At 50.7% G+C, this 16,186-nt stretch overlaps 1 protein-coding gene across 15 annotated transcripts in view; it reads left to right on the top strand.

The window, feature by feature from the left end:
• TBCD (tubulin folding cofactor D) overlaps window positions 1-16,186 on the top strand; it is a 190,981-nt gene that overhangs the window by 93,430 nt on the left and 81,365 nt on the right. For all 15 annotated transcript variants that reach the window (XM_023651679.2, XM_070226685.1, XM_070226683.1 and 12 more), the window contains exon 14: window positions 11,256-11,412. In XM_023651679.2, the coding sequence (XP_023507447.2) occupies window positions 11,256-11,412 (157 nt within the window). The remainder of the gene's footprint in view (window positions 1-11,255; window positions 11,413-16,186) is intronic.

The following is a 16,186-nucleotide window of genomic DNA, read 5'->3' as shown; positions in this document are numbered from 1 at the left end:
AGTGCCATGTCCGCGCCCAGGATTCGAACCAACGAAACACTGGGCTGCCTGCAGCGGAGCGCGCGAACTTAACCACTCGGCCACGGGGCCAGCCCCATATTTCAGTTGCTTTTTAAAGAAAGATGTGGGATTATCCCTTAAGATAGGAAAGATAGTTATTTAGGTTATTTTATTGTACAGTCCACAAAAAGTGACATTTTAAAATTCTTTTTTTTAAAGCACTTTCCTGACTGATGTCTTTATTAAGTTTATGTAGACGTGGAATTGTGTGAAGTCTGTATTTTTGGCATTGTGCTGGGATTTGTCGTGTCCCACAATGGAAGGTCAGGTAAAATGGTGGAACATGTTGAGTCTGAGGTTACTTGAAGGTCACTTAGAACCAGTTAGTTTAGAACCATGTCTGTACCAGACAGATGCCAGGTGTTTATTATCAACAGTCTGACCGAGAGTGCCGGTGAAAAGTGCACCTGCTCAGGAAACTCACGCAGTCGCACAGTGGATTTACTGTGCCAGGCACTTGCTTTGACGTACGGGACCTTCCTTAAACCTCCCAGTCACCCAGGGAGCCGAGGGGAGGAAAGAGGTGCCCAATGCAAACCCGGGCGGGCGCTGTTGAGGTGCAGGTGACAAGGAATCGCCGGCCTCGAAGGTGGTCAGCCATCGGGGCTCAATACGTGTACTCTCTGTCATGGCTACACTTCCCCTGTGCCGGCCTCTGCCCGAGGGTCGGGTGGGAGACCCTTCCGTCTGCCTTGCCACCTCTGCTGGTGCTGGATTGTTGTTTTTAATGTTTGATCTTTTGTGATTTGTCCTCCGCTCTGATCCATATTCCATGTAGGAGTGATTTTTAAATGGAGTAAATATGTTTACTATTAAGAAGAAGCCCTTGACCACCCTTTCCCACTCTTCCATCCCACCTCAGCGTCAGACCCTTTGGACTGGCCCTGGCTGTGGACCAGAGACGGCGCCTCCAGCAGTCCTGCCCCTGCAGCTCAGCTGGCCTGGTGGCCAAGCAGGGCCTCAATAGTGGAAAAGTAGAACACTGCATTTTGAAATGCTTTATTGCCTTCTTTAGTGATCAGGAAGATCATGCATATTCATTATGGGACATCTGGGATGGTGACAGAGAGAGACCAGCGGTGACCTGAAATCTCGCTCCCTGAGATTCAGCCCTCTTGATGCTCTGGCATGTGGGGCAGTGAGTGTGGGCGAGCTCCTGTCTCTTAGCATGATGCTCGGGGTGCTGGCTGTGCAGGCCAAGGCCTGGGCTGAGCTGGGGCTGTTGCTCTGGGCCTCAGTTTCCCTGCTCTGCCATGGGATGGATAAATTGTCCCTACCTCCCAAAGTTAGTCAGAGAAGGGCCTGGTGCAGTGTGAGTATGATCATCATCAGATTTTAGTATGTGAGTCATTGACAGACGACAGTGTTTTGTTGAGGTTGTGAGTGTCTTCATGTCATTATATTATTTTGGATGGCAGCATGAATTGCATTGAATAGCTCTGTCGTGGTTTAAACATCCACCCCCTTTAGCAGGGGTTTATTTCTGCTGTTAGAAACCGTGGTCACAGCAGTGCAGGCTCTCTGGACAACTTAGGGACATGCCCCGAGGAGGCCAAGGCACACAGCATCAAGTCTGGGGCCAGGGGCTTGCTGTGGCCATCCAACTGCGGAGCTGTCCTTACTGCCTTGTCACTGGCTTCTCCTGATTCCACGGAGAACGGCCTTGTGCACAGACAGTGCCTGCACCATCTCCTCGGGACCAGTGCCCAGCAACGGAGTTGCTAGTTCAGGGTCAGCTTGTAGACTGTCTGCCCACAGCCCTACGGCCAGGACGCACGAGGTCATAGCCTCTCTGCCCGCTGCTTCAATACGTGCATCTGGGGATTGTTGTTCAAAATTAGGTTCTGCCCATATGAGCTTCAGAAATGGTTTGTTCATCCTTCTTTTCAACATTTGTATCTTTTCAGCTTTCCTCATCTTCTGTTCTCCTCTTTTTCCATGGGGATGTTCATAGTTTTTGATGTGTATGAGTTCTTTCTATGTAATTGCCATCACATCTTTATCCATCATATCACACTCACCTCTAGTTTATTTGCTTTGAAACTTTCTTTAGTGTATTGATCTACCGAAGTTTAAACACGCATATGGTAATGTCTGTTAGTAACTTCCTTTGGATTTTTTCCATTTCTTAGAAATTTGTTCCCCATCCTAGGAACAGAAGAACATTTGCCTGCTCTTTTCTTTTACCTTTTAAGAGCTTTAATCCTTTGGGCTTCTTTGGTGACTTGTGTTCATTAGCGAGTCCTGAGCATGTGTCACGTGTATCTCTGGGTACACGCTGGTGGAGCATAGCCAGGGAAGGGACACATCGGTGAACCTGTGCTCATTGTGAAGTTGGCAGGGGACTGTGTAGCATGGGCTTGAGTTACTGCTTGGGCTGGAGGTGAGCCCCTAACTTCAGAGAGTGGAACCAGCCCAATTCCAGGCCCATATTCTAAAGCCTCCTGAATATCAGCTGGTGCTCCTGGCTCCCTGTTCTTGCCCACTGACCTCACACCGTGTGGTTTTGTGATATAGCTTTACCGTGTGCTGAAATGTACACCAGAACCAGTCCTGCTTTGCTGCCCACTTTATCAGAGTTTGTGGTTTGGCCTGACTTTTCATTACTTTATTAGCTTCCCAACTATCCCAACTATGCATCCTCCCCTCTCCCCCACCCGCCCTCCATCCTCATTTATGAAGAATGGGCACCTTGGCTGTTCTGCCGGGAGGTGCTGTGTTCTTGAGCAGTCTGTCTCCTTTAAAGGTTTGTACTTCACAGAGTTTCTAGGTATTTCTTCATAAAGTTAGGTATTGCACATATAGTTTTTTTATTTTTTAAAGATTGGCTCCTGAGCTAACATCTGTTGCCAATCTCTTTATTTCTTCTTCTTCTTCTCCCCAAAGCCCCCCCAGTACATATTTGTATATTCTAGTTGTAGGTCCTTCTTGTTGTGCTATGTGGGACGCCACCTCAGCATGGCCTGACGAGCAGTGCCATGTCCGCACCCAGGATCTGAACCTGTGAAACCCTGGGCTGCTGCAGTGGAGCGCAAAACTTAACCACTCAGCCATGGGGCCAGCCAGCCCCTCACATATAGTTTTCTTGTTATTGCAGGTGGGATGCTTGTATTACGTTTTTCACAGATGCTGCTATAGTGGAGCAAAGGCCCTCAAGACTGTACATTTATTTGATGTCCTGGTGCCTCCCTGAACTCAACTGTACCCTCACCTCCCACATTACAACCACACCACCCCTCCCCCAGCCCAACCCCAGGCAGCCATGGGATTGTTCTCCTATGATACGTCAGTTCAGCAATGCCACATGAATGGAATTATGTAGTATATCTCATTTTTAGGTTGACTGTTTTCAGTCAGCATAATTTCCTTGAGATTCATCCAGGCTGCTGTGTTCCACTGGTTTGTTCCTTTTTGTTGCTGGGGGTCTTCCGTGCTACGGATGAGCCAGTGTGTTTAAAGTTACCCATGGGAGGACAGCCACATGGCTTCCGATTTTTGGCTATTGTAAATAAAGCTGCTGTGAACATTTGTATACAAGCTCTTATGTGAAAATAAGTCTTCATTTCTCTGGCATAAACGTGGAAGGGTTCTATTGCTGGGTCACAGAGTAAGCTCATTATTTGCAATTTATTTTTACTAGAATAAAGAGGCATCAGAGAATTGTGAGAGAGGATATTTTAATGTTTTCAGACAAATTATTTTGAAAGATTCACTTTGAAACATTGCCTACACTTTGTTGAGTAATGGTTCTGTGGGCCGTTTGGATGGTTTCCCTCCAGCAGTGCAGACTTGGGCAGGCAGTGTCCTGGACAGCTCGGAGGCAGCCCTGGTGTCCCCCAAATTCCTTATTACCTGTCACATAGATTTAATCTAGAACCTCTGACTGTTTGGGACAGTGAGTGGACTTGTGTTATTTCACTGACTTAATTTCTTGTCAACAGAGGAAGCTGTTGAACCATTCACAGGACAAGCCCAGCTCTGCCTGTGGTTCAGGCCTAGGTTAGGCTCTGTGGGCTAGGGCATCGGGCAGGTGCTGTGGCAGGAGCAGCCCTGAACACCGACGGAATAGGCTGTGGTCAGATGGAGACTGAGCGGGTAGGCTGTGGTCAGTTGAAAGAGCAGGTGCTTCTTGTCCTTTGCCTCACTCTTGCTTTGTGATCATCTTAAGCATTTCGGAAGGTTCCGCCCTCAGGTAAGACTCTGGGCTCCTGTCCTGAATCATAACTTCCTTCTCTCCTGTGCTCGCATTTCTCTTTGAGAGGAGGGTCTTTACCTGTGGCTAATGTGCATTGAAATCATGGCACTACCCACTCAGCCTGCACTGTCTGCTTCACATGTGGTGGGAACTTGTGTGATCTTCAGGGCACTAGGGAGGGAGTGTCCACACTGGGAAGGGAACGTCCATTCCCGTCCTCTTGACACTTGAGCCTTCACTCTCAGCCACGGCACCGTGGGCAGTGGTGGGTGGGTCTTGTTCTCAGCGAAGAGGCGTGGGAGGGTTTCTTGGACCAGCATGGTCATGTGGCTCTCCTGTGGAAAGGGAGTGGGGTTTGTGGGTGCTCTCACTGTGCAGGGGTGCCTGTGCTTGAGGCATCTGGGGGAGAGTGGAACTAGATGACACCCAGGCTAGGTGCCCACCCCCAGTAGTTCAGGATGATGCTGGGAATGCCACTCCATTATGCATTGTGCACACGAGCCCCTGGCCAGGGTCTCCCAGTGTCCAGCCCCTCACCCCCCAAGGAAGGCTAGCACACAAGTCTGCATTGCCCTCTCTGGGCAGAGTGGTGGACGCTGCAGCTGCCAGACTGGTCACTGCTGCCTGCAGGACAACTAAGGGCCTTTGGGACAGTTTTTCAGAAATGTCCTCTGGGAACTGAAAACCAAAATGTCCATGAAACCAGATACTCTGTCCATCATTTCCCCTTCCCTTCTAGAAACTTCAGCATTGGCTTTTTTCCTGAGCAAGTTAGACTGTATTTTTGAGGAAGATATGATGGCTGTTTGTACTGGTGGCCAAAATGGAAGTTCTGTAGTGATGGCCACACCTGCTCCCAGGAAACTGGTGCTTTCCCAGGCTTAGACTCTGGGCAGGCAGGCTTGTGGGTCTGAGTGTGTCTCCACACACAGCCCTGTCATGTGATGAGTGGCTCAGAGGCATACTGGGAGATGTTATTCTTGTGCATCCCAGGAGACTCAACCAAGTGCATCCTGGGAGATGTCATTCCTAGTGTCTCTTGGAGAGACACCTGATGCATCCTGGGAGACGTGGCCCAGTGCACTCTGGGAAATGTGGCTCAGGGCATCCTGGGAGATGCAGCCCAATGCAGTGAATGCCTTAAGCAATGAGTTTGTTTTTTAAATTAGTGTAATTCATTACTTATTGAAAGACATATCTTCTCTGCTGGCTACGTGATGATTTTTTTTATGGACAGATTATTTCTACTTCTGCAGAGATGCCTGGGTTCCTCCTGTCCCTTGGGTGCATACTCTGCCAGCCCTGCATTGGGGCTGTGGCTTCTGGGGGTTCAGTCATTTCTCCCGCCTTGCAGGCTGGTTTGTCCTTAGGCGGTTGGCGTTAGACAAATGACATACTGTCTAGAGAGAAGGGTATTTAAATTACATTGCTGGACTCCAAGTTGCCAAAAGGAAGCCCTCTGGGGAATCTTATATATTTGACATGCATTTACAGTGTGTAATTGGAACTATGAGAAGGGTTTTTGTTCAGAACTCTTGAAGAGTTTCCTTATTTTAAACCTGTTGAATCTAGAGAGTTGTTAGTCTTTGAATTTTTTTCTTTGATGATGACTTTTTATAAAAGTTGAGGGCAAAGACTGTTTCTACTCCATATACCACCCCACCCTCCCAAAGTTTGGTGATTGCCCAGGTGCCTGCATGGCCACTGAGGCTGGTATGTCTCTTGTCCTCCGGGTCTCTGGATGTCAGAGCTGGAAGCCCGGGGCATCCTTTTACACAGAAGAGATTGGAGAAGGCCTAAGACGTCAGGTGGCAACCATAGGCCCTGTCCAGGAGCAGCAGAAGCAGGCCCAACCCCATCCTTTTGTCCCCAGGTCACAGCTCTTACTGCCACCTTGGCGTGAGTCACAGCCAACAGGCTTGTTTTCCAATTTTCTTGTTAAAGAAATCCATTATCTTGCTTTCTCTCCTTCTGGGCTGCTTTGCTTTCTGCAGATCAGATCCTCTCCAGTGGCCTGTGAGGAGAGCGTCCCCTATTGCTCTGGCGGTGACTGCCTGGTCCTCTCCTGGACCCCGGCCAGCAGCAGGCCTTTGGAGGGCACTGGCAGCCGCTTCTCCTGCACTTGAGTGTCTTTCACTCATGTTCGTTGCGGGTGCTCTGGAGGGGTCATCAGAGGTTTCTGAGCAGGATAACGACAGGATGAAGCCTTTGAGGACTCTCTCTGTGGAGGACTGGGGTGGAAGGTGGCCACGGGGCTCTGCCAGGCTGCTGTGGCCACGAGGCTGTGTGAGTAGGTAGGATAGCAATGAGGCCAGAGAGGCCCAGGTGGGCTGGCGTCTCGACTGCTCTGACCTTGCGTACTCTCTCACAGCCCACTCACAAACCAATCTCTTTTAGCTTCTTGAAATGGAGAAGTGCGTCAGGTGGACTTGTGTTTTGACCTATGAGGCTGTTGATTTTCCCAACAATATAGATGCCAGTCAAACTGTGAGAAGGTCTGTGTACTGTTGAGGCAGATGTCTGTTAGTGGAATAAACACAAATCAGCAATTTGTGTCCTTTTCCTCATGACTAATCAACTTCACGAGCCACAAAAATGACACTTCAGAAAACTGTCTCAGGCTGGCCCAGTGGCGCAGCGGTTAAGTTCTCATGTTCCACTTCTCGGCGGCCTGGGGTTTGCCAGTTCAGATCCCGGGTGCAGACATGGCACCGCTTGGCAAAAAGCCATGCTGTGGTAGGTGTCCCATGTGTAAAGTAGAAGAAGATGGGCACGGATGTTAGCTCAGGGCCAGTCTTCCTCAGCAAAAAGAGGAGGATTGGCAGTAGTTAGCTCAGGGCTAATTTTCTTCAAAAAAAAAAAAAAGGAAAAAAGAAAACCATCTCATTTGACTTGGGAACAGACAACTGGGCTCTCTGACCTGGGGTCAGGCTCTGAGGGTGTGATGGGAGCAGCTCCCACAGCGGCTCAGTGACCTTGGGGCCTGAGCGGGTTGGGGCTGGGGGCTGTGTCCGTATGGAGGTGGGCTTCTCCCAGGTGGCACCGAGCACTGCTAAGTGTAGTCATTGGGTATGATGTCTACCTGAAGTAGACATCGAGTGCTGACCGCTGTCCTTCGTAGTTGTCTGTTTTGAAATTGATTTTGTCTAGTGGACCGATAAATTGGGACTCAGCAGTTAGCATCCACATTTCCCTCAGGCTATAGAATTGCTGAGTGGTCTCCCCCGGAACTGGCTGGGTGGCTGTGTTCAGGCGACGTTTCTAGGGAATCTGGCAGTGATACTGCATTTCCATGGTGCCTTCCTCCTAAGGTGCCACAGCCTATTAGTTTTCACATCCATTGGGCCATGAATAGGCTCCCCATTAGCACAGAAAGTGAATATGAATAACACTGGAAAACTAGGAGTAGTTCCAGATAAACAAGGATGTTTCTAGGTAAAACAACGGAAGATTGATTTTAAGTATTACAGATTTGGTTTAGTTCAAGTTGAGATAATGATTTAAAAATCACTAATGAGATTTAACTACTTTAGCTACGGCAGCTATGGTGGTTCCCTCTTGTTTGCTCCGTGAGTCTTGAGTGTACGTGATGTTTTTTGAAGGTAAACGCTAGACATTTGCAAGGAATGACAGCTATTCTTTCAGAAAACTGAGCTTAGTTTCTGGTGTGCTGATTGAAGGAGGCAGACCTCTGTGGCTCCTGCTCAGCGAAGGTTGCCTGGCACTCCTAGGGCGTGACGCCAGGTGCAGAAGGCTCCGGGGTGCTTTGCTGCTGGGAGGGGTGGCTCGCACCCGGTTGCCCAAGAGAGATGTGAGGCCAGTGGAGAACTGGCGTAGGGGTGCTGGGGGACTGGTAAGAGGCAGACGTGGGAGCCAGCTTGTGTGGCCTGTTCTGCTCTGGAGTGAGTTGTTGGATAGACCAGAGGCTGAGAGTGGGTGGTGGCGGGGGTGGTCCAGTAGTGATGGAGGGGCTGGGTGGGGAGAAGCTGGGGTGGGGAATGGTGGTATCCTAGGCAGAGGCATGCCTGCTGTGGGTGGGACAGACCTTGACTAGACGCGGGGAAGCAAGGAGGGGCGGCCCTGGGATGACCGCCATGCCCTGAACTGTGCCCAGAGGATAGTGTGGCCTTTGGCTGAGGTGGTTCATGTGGAGGAGACAGCCTCAGTTTCAGACGGTGTGAAATTTGAGGGGCCTTTGGCACATCCCTGGTGGGGTGTCCTGCTGCTGTGGGTTAAAGAAATGAGAACTTGGCAAGAGAGTGGGGTCCATGTTTGGGGTCCTCAGCATGCATAGACGAGGAGTGTGTCCAGCTCCAGGCTTGGGTGACCTCGGCGTCCACAGTGGGCACCCACGAGTATCCTGTCGCTCTGTCAAACCTTTGCGTGCACGTGCCCTCCAGACTCAGGAAATCCTGTGAGGAAACGTGTTTCTTGAGTTCCTCACTCCTGGTTGAGATGCATATAATTAACAACATGATGTCTTTGAGCTTTTTATTTTGGAGTACATTTATTTTATGTAATTTTAAGTAAATATATGGGAACATTTTATAATTTTATTGAAAATAATCACTGTATGTATATAAAGTAAATTCTATAGAACCAAATCCATTTTTTTCTTGCTATTTATATAGAATCAAAAATCCTGGGGCCAGCCCAGTGGCGCAGCGGTTAAGTTCGCACGTTCAGCTTCTGCGGCCTGGGGTTTGCCAGTTTGGATCCCGGATGCGGTCATGGCACCACTTGACAAGCCATGCTGTGGTAGGCATCCCACATATAAAGTGGAGGAATATGGGCACAGATATTAGCTCAGGGCCAGTCTTCCTCAGCAAAAAGAGGAGGATTGGCAGCAGATGTTAGCTCAGGGCTAATTTTCCTCAAGAAAAAAAAAACCCAAAAACCTTAGATGCAAAAAGGCAGAGGAGAAATTTGTGTATAATGTTCGTAGTCTCTCTGTTGCTTCTTTTGATTTTTCACCTGAGACTGTATGTAGGGACATTTTCCTGGAAGGTAGTTTCTGTGGTGCTGGCTGCATGTGCAGATGGTTGGTGCTTCGTTTGTCTTAAATCTATACCTGGAGCATCTTTTCTCAGACTGTTTGCAGACCACAGTGGTAGTATTGTTAGGTTGAAGTGTGAGTGTGAAGTGTGAGGATCAGGGGTGCTGGAGGAACGAGTGTGCTCACAGTGTGCACCAGGATCTTGGGTCAGACCTGGTGTGTCTGTGCTGGGCAGGGGGGCCCAGCCCAGCCAGGAAGGACTGGTCTCCTCTGGTGCTGCCTTCAGGTCACATGGTGCATTCCGTGATTCCGTTTCTCTCCCCACTGGCTGTTGCTGCATTGTCGTCTTTGCTCAGTGGTTGGTCTCTGTTGTTGTCTTGTGCTGACTGACCTCACACTCTCACACGTGGGTCTGAGAATCCGACGACGATTGGTGCAGGAAACACCTGCCCCAGTGTGGGAGCTGCTGCATCCCAGTTTTACCCTGGAAACCTCTGCCAGGTCAGCGACATGTGGCCCGAGGCGCAAGGCTGCCCAAATCGGGAGGCTCTGGCCGAGTACACGGATAGAAGGGCGTGACCTTATGCGGTTGCCCATCCAGAAAGGCTGCGGACGTGCTCTCCACCCTTCCGCTGTCTCACGTGGCATCATGGGCCCATATGTTGGTCCTCGGAAGCGGTTCTGCCTCGGGGCCACAGCCCCTGGGAGCAGGGACACGTGGTCACTTGGTCTCTGAGGACAGGTGCTCGTTTTCACTTTTAGTGCTCTTTGTACACCCGAGTGGGCTGTTCAGCGTTCTTCATGGCAGCATCGTTGTCTGCTTTGGATCAGTAAGTTGAGACTTTTGGCTTGGTTTTTCAGAAAATTCTGTTTAGTGTTACTTTTAAAAAATTTGTATTCTATTTTTGGGTTGCAAATTAAAAGTTGTTCTTAAGCTTTTTTCTATTACATTTTCCTGTTATAGTCATTTTAAGAGGCTTTTTAAAAAATGTGTATTTCATTTATGAAGTTAAATTCCCTTATACTTTTTAAACTCTACGCATGAATATATTTTATTCTTTTTAAGTAATTTATGTGTCTCTAATAAGCAAACCCTTCCCAAGTACTTGAAATACACAAATCTAATAAATTTAAGAGATAAATAGGGTAAAATTTTAGCTCCTTTAAACATTCCAATACTCTCACCAGGTGTCTTAAAATTCTCTAGTACCTTTATATCAACAATCACATGTGCAATATTAAATTATTCAGTTAGACATTTTCAAATGGCCCAGAAAGATAATCCGTTATGTGCTTCAGATTACTGTAAATATTACAGATATTTAAATAATGAAACATACCTAGATTATTCCTAAAGTTAACCCAGAAGTAACCCTGGGCTTGATTTACTTTATTGTCCTCGTTCTCAGTTCAGAGGCCCCGCGCTTACAGATGCCCTCTGTGCAGAGCGAGCCGTCTCCTCTCCCCACGACATTGCTCCTCAGATGGGAGCTGCTTCTGGACAGAGTTAGGAGCTGATCTGTCTCTAAGGGTCCGTGAAACGAGCCTGCAGGGCTGGTGTCCCCTGGGCTCAGATGTACTTTCCTTTCTGAAGGTGTCCCTGCTGACAAGGCCCGTCCTCCTGCCCCGCTGAGCTGTGGTGCTCTCCTTGCTCTCTGCCAGCCGCCTGCGTTCCGCGAACCTCCTCAGGCTCGTGGGTACCCTTCAGTGGGCACTTTCTTGCCTCTCTGTAGGAACTTGTACTTTTTTGTGTAATTTGGGGGCAGCTCTTAAGAAACTTTTTCACTTGATTTGAGTTGGTGGACTTCTGTCCTTCCAAATGTTTTCTTTCTGACAGGGTCATAACTTAGAGAACGTCTTTGGATTGGAGTACGGATCGTCGTACCCGCCTCTGTTTGGTGTGAGGTGCAGACAGAGCCGTGTTGTGACAACAGATGCTGCTACTTAAACCTCTCGTGCTGCCTCCACAGTCCTGTCCTCACAGTCTTTGTCTCCTGTGCCCAGTTGTCGCTGTGATCCTGAAGGCGCTGATCTACGAGGAGAAGCGGGGTGCCTGCAGTGTGGGCGCCAATGTCAGGGATGCTGCCTGCTACGTGTGCTGGGCCTTTGCACGTGCCTACGAGCCGCAGGAGCTGAAGCCCTTCGTGGCCGAGATTTCGAGGTAAAGCTTGTTAGGGTTGTGGGAGGATTGATCCATCTCTCTTGTTGTCCCTGGATTGCCTCCTCCTGGTGGCAGTGTGTGTGAGAGACAGCCGACATGGGGCCTTTCCCATAAGTGATGTGCTAGGAATAGTACTGGTGAGCTAATTATATGATTTTAAAGGATGGTCTATGAAAAAGAAGCAGCTTGGGATTATAATCCTTTTTTTGTGGGTAAGCAGTTCAAACCAAGTGTTTAGGAGGAATGTTCTGGAGGCTTTGGCTGGCCTGTGGTTAGCAGATCCTTAGATACAGGTAATCTGCATCTTGAAGGTTGAGGAAGAAACACAGGTGGGCGGCACGTGAATCCATCAGGTGAGTCTGTCTGTTCTACTGAGAGAGAAATTCTGGAAATTCAGCTGTTACCATCTTTACCTTGGAAGGAGTTCCTTGGGAATGCTCTGGAACGCTGGGAAAGGAAGCCTTCACGCTTTTGTTGAGGGGCTAGGTGTTGTACAGCCTAAGCCTACTAATTGTTATGGACACAGATGTCCACTTGTGACAACATTCACTAGCACGCTTATCGTCAAGACCCTTGAAATGAAAGTCAGTGCTCTTCAGAACAGCTCTGTGAGGTAGGAAAAAGTGTATTTTCTCTGGTTCCTGTGAAAGAATGGAAACCAGCAGGCTCTGGGCCCCCCCAGAACCCTGTGCAGACTGCGGCAGGCCCGGTGCCACCCTAGAACCCCGTGTAGACTACCACAGGCCCGGGGCTCCCCAGAACCCCGTGTAGACTGCGGCAGGCCCAGGGCCCCCCCCAGAACCCCGTACAGACTGTGGCAGGCCCAGGGCCCCCCCCAGAACCCCGTGCAGACTGTGGCAGGCCTGGGGCACCCCCAGAACCCCATGCAGACTGCGGCAGGCCTGGGCTCCTGAGCTTGTGTTGGGGCTCTTGGCCCCCTGGTTTCAATGTGTGCGCCTCGCTGAGCCCCCAAGGGCATCTCGGCTCCTGTGATGTCATGCTTCATTTTCAGGATCTGATGTTTCTTTGCTTGTGAAAAATGCAAAACAGATGTGTCCCCAGTGTAGTGAATTTTTACGTTAGCTTTTGTACTCTGATCCATTATGTTTGGACTGAAATAAGTTCCTTTGACTTGAAGGAGGTCAGGTCTCATTTCCTGTTTATTAAGTAGCCAGAGGAAGGGTGCTGAGCACAGGGTAGCCACTGCATTAATCATGGTGCGTTACACTTACCTGACGACCTTTACTGGGAAATGGGTTTCAAAATTAAGCTCAGGCTTTGGGAGCTCTGTCCCACAGCCTTTGGGAGATGTCACGCTGAGATCCATGCTGACGCCTGAAGAGAGTGTGTGTGAGACCCGCAGGTCTCAAACCAGTTGCACAGCCCTACTCTCTGCCCCGGAAGCCTTCACTTCCTCCAGCTGGGGTGTACCAGATCCTCCACCCAGGCGTTCCTGAGTGCCAGCAGCAGCTGCAGGTTCTGCCTGGCAAGCAGCACACTGTGAGGGAGCAGCCGAGGGTCTCCGGCCCCTGCAGCTCCTCCAGCATGGGTTCACTGGGCCTGGAGGGTCATTTTATTCTCCCTGGTGTTTCATCTCACCAGAGATTTCTAGGGTCGGGAGAGGGACCTCAGGCCTGTTTACTGACCAGGAAGTGTGGCCAAGGCCTGTATCTCTCAATCTTGACTTACATCAAAGCTAAGCCCACAGAGGAGCCTGAGGATTCTGAGCCCTGTTCCAGGAGATAACGTACTTCCAAGGAAGTCGTAAAGATGACTGACTCTTCCTACTCTTGTCCACCCTTGGGAGGGGAAGGGCGGAGCGAGGGACAGTGGTCTTGTGCAGATGTGGTTGTGGATAACAGCTGGCCTGAGGCTGGGAAGGCCCAGGGTGGCAGAGACCAGGTGCCTGCACCTCCTCCCTCACTCCTCCCCGAGGGCCCTGTCTGCTCCTGTTCTTCAGGGAGCTAGGGCCAGGCTGCCTGGGGAGACTGCCAGCTCCGGGGCCCTGCCCGCGGGCGTGTGTTCCCCTCTCCCATTGTTCTGACCGTGAGCTGGCTTTCTTGGTTGTTTAGTACGGCTTTAGGGAAGGTGCTTCCTCTGCTTTCTTGTCCAGCTCCTCAACTTTTTGGAAGTTGCTTCTGTAACTAGAGAATGAAAGCAAAAAAAAAGGTATTTTTCTTATTGTTTATATCAGCAGTCACAAGACAATAACATTTGTGTAGATTGCTACTGTCTCATTCCGTTTCTGCGGCAATGCTGTGAGCTGGGTAGGTGCTGGGTTATTCCCATTCCGCTGAGGACGAAGCAAGGGACAGCGCTGAGGACGGTACCCAACCTCTGAACCTCAAGTTCGCGTGCCCGATGGCCAGCAAGCCAAACACTGAGATGGACAGAGACTATTCAAATTGGCCAAGACAAGTAGGTGGGAGCCTGGGTTGTCCCAAATCTGCCTCCCCAAGAACAGAAAGGCGGGGTGGGGGTGGTTTATAGAGCTGAGGGGCTTCGGGGAGACAAAGGAGTCACTCCCTAAAGGCCCCTGGGCAGTCTGACTTCCGGGCTTCAACAGCTACTGAGGGCCGGCCCTCTGGTGATGGCCACCTCCCTGAGGACGTTCTCTTCTACAAAACAAGCTCACTCCTCGAGACCCAGTGGCCCCTTGAGTTAAACAGGAAACCAGCAAACTGGTTTAATACCTACAGTGACCCTCAGGTACCGGGCTTCGAGGATGCCTGCCCAGAGTCTCAGGGCTGATGGTGCTGGTCGGGCCTGGAGCCGTGGCGGATGCCTGGGCCCGTCTCTGCGCCACTGTACGGTACTGCCTCTGCTGAGAAGCCCCGACCACCCACTGTGAAGGCAGACATGCGACTGTTCAAGAGAGCCTGGCTCCTTAGGTGCCCATTCTCGTTTCAAGGTGGAAATAATCCTGACTCAGCCCTTTCTCAGTTTCACTTTCGTCTGAGAGCTGTAGACTTAGAGGGAATCTGTGCCTCTCCTTTCTCCAGGGACCTCCTTGGTCCAGCCTAACAGGAGGAGCAGGGCCAAAGGCTGAAGTGTTGGCAGAGGAGACTGGAATGGAGTAAGGCTTTGCCCACCTGGAGGGTGGGAGCCCCGCACATCCAGAGCCGGCACTGGAGAGAGTGGCTGTCCCGCAGTCCTCTGCCCCAGGAAAGTGTCTCACCACACCAGAGGTGTGAGCCTCAGAGTGTCTCTCTTCGCTGCCACCTCGAAGAGAGAGACGATCCTGGCAAATGGTCCCAAGCCCTAGTGTCCCCACTGCTGCATTGGGCCCGAGAGAAGGGTTCGCCCTGGGCCTGGGCTTTGGGAGGGACACTCTTTAACCTCTGCTTCTGCAGCTTCAGAACTTAGCATAGCAGCACGAACCTCGATGGTGACTTCATGAAGCGAAAGACCCCTCTATGAAAGGGGTTGCTGATCAGTTCTCAGCTGGCCTTAGCATGACGTGGGTGTGAAAGTAGATGGTGGCCTGATTCTTTGACTCCAGGCGTGGGTGATCACTTGCCCCGGGGACCCTTGGACACACGCCTGCTGTTCAGGCTGCACCGTGACCTGACCAAGCTACCCTCACGGTTGGAGCTCTGCATCCCAGCCTGAAGTGGGTCGAGTCTTCATGGAGGCTGGAGGGCACCACTCCACTATCCAGGAAAGGGAAGGCAGGTTTGGGGCCACTGAGCTGGCTCCCCACAATGAGGGTCCTGCCATGTGATTCGCTTTCCGTGGGAGGGCCTGAGGGGAGAGGGCTTTGAGGAGGCCAGTTCCTGCACTGTGTGGGCCCATGCAGGTGGCCGGGGTTGTTCTGCCGTGTCAGAGTGAAAGTGACTTTGCAGATCTGCTTGTAGCTGAGAGGGTGGGACCGAGCCATCCCCTGGGGGGTCCTGCGGAGATCTACAGGGGACCCCTCCATCCCCTCAGGGGGCCTGCCAGTGTGTCTGGTAAGTATGGCTGTGTCTGTACTGAATGGGAGGTATGGAGGTGGGTGTCCAGGACACTGACCTTTCTGAGCGGGGACTTATTTTAAGACCTGTATCAGGCCTGAGGGGCCAGCGAACAATTATCCTGTGATGGTGGCCAGCGTCTGTCTGCAGAAACCCATATGGTTCCACTTGGGTCCTTTGATCTTGGTGGAGGTTAAATTTCCTTGACTTCCTGGGCATGCCTGAGGGTTGCTAATGAGTTTACTGCGAGTCACACATACCGAAACCACCAGCTGGCAGGGCAGCCCGGAGCCTCCTGCTTCATAGCCTTTCTGATTTCTCCTAATTAGCCCTGGAGTGCATGGCCTCGTGGAGTCTCTGCTGAGAAGGCCCCTCTTGTCCCCGTCCCAGGCTCGGGTCAGCAAGTGCCCTTTGGAGCCCTGCTGGCAGGTTTCTCAGTCCAGTTTGGCAGGTTCTGAGGGAACCTGTGTACCAGCCCTTCCTGGTCCACCTAGACTGCAGGTGTAGGGGCGGGGAGGGGCCTGGGAGGTGAGTCACGGTGCCAGGCGAGCCTGGAGGACGCTGCGCGCCTCCCTGTCCCAGGAGTATCGGTTGGGGTGTGTCCTTCGAGATCCACCTCTCTTGGTTTGTAATAAGTGACCACATTTTAATTGTCAGCTTTTAAGCCCATTAATCCTGGCACCTGATAAAATCTTGATGTCTTTAACCATATTTCACGAACTCTTCAGTGGATCCTGCGAAAGTAGACAGTTGAGATCAGCATGTAATTCTGTAAATGAAGTAGGAATGTCTGGTGAAAAGAAGCAGGGCAGTAGCAGTGC

This window comes from Equus caballus, chromosome 11, assembly GCF_041296265.1.
Source record: "Equus caballus isolate H_3958 breed thoroughbred chromosome 11, TB-T2T, whole genome shotgun sequence".
NCBI lineage: Eukaryota > Metazoa > Chordata > Mammalia > Perissodactyla > Equidae > Equus > Equus caballus.
The sequence above is the reverse complement of the archived record's forward strand: the minus strand, read 5'-3'. Positions and strand labels throughout refer to the sequence as shown.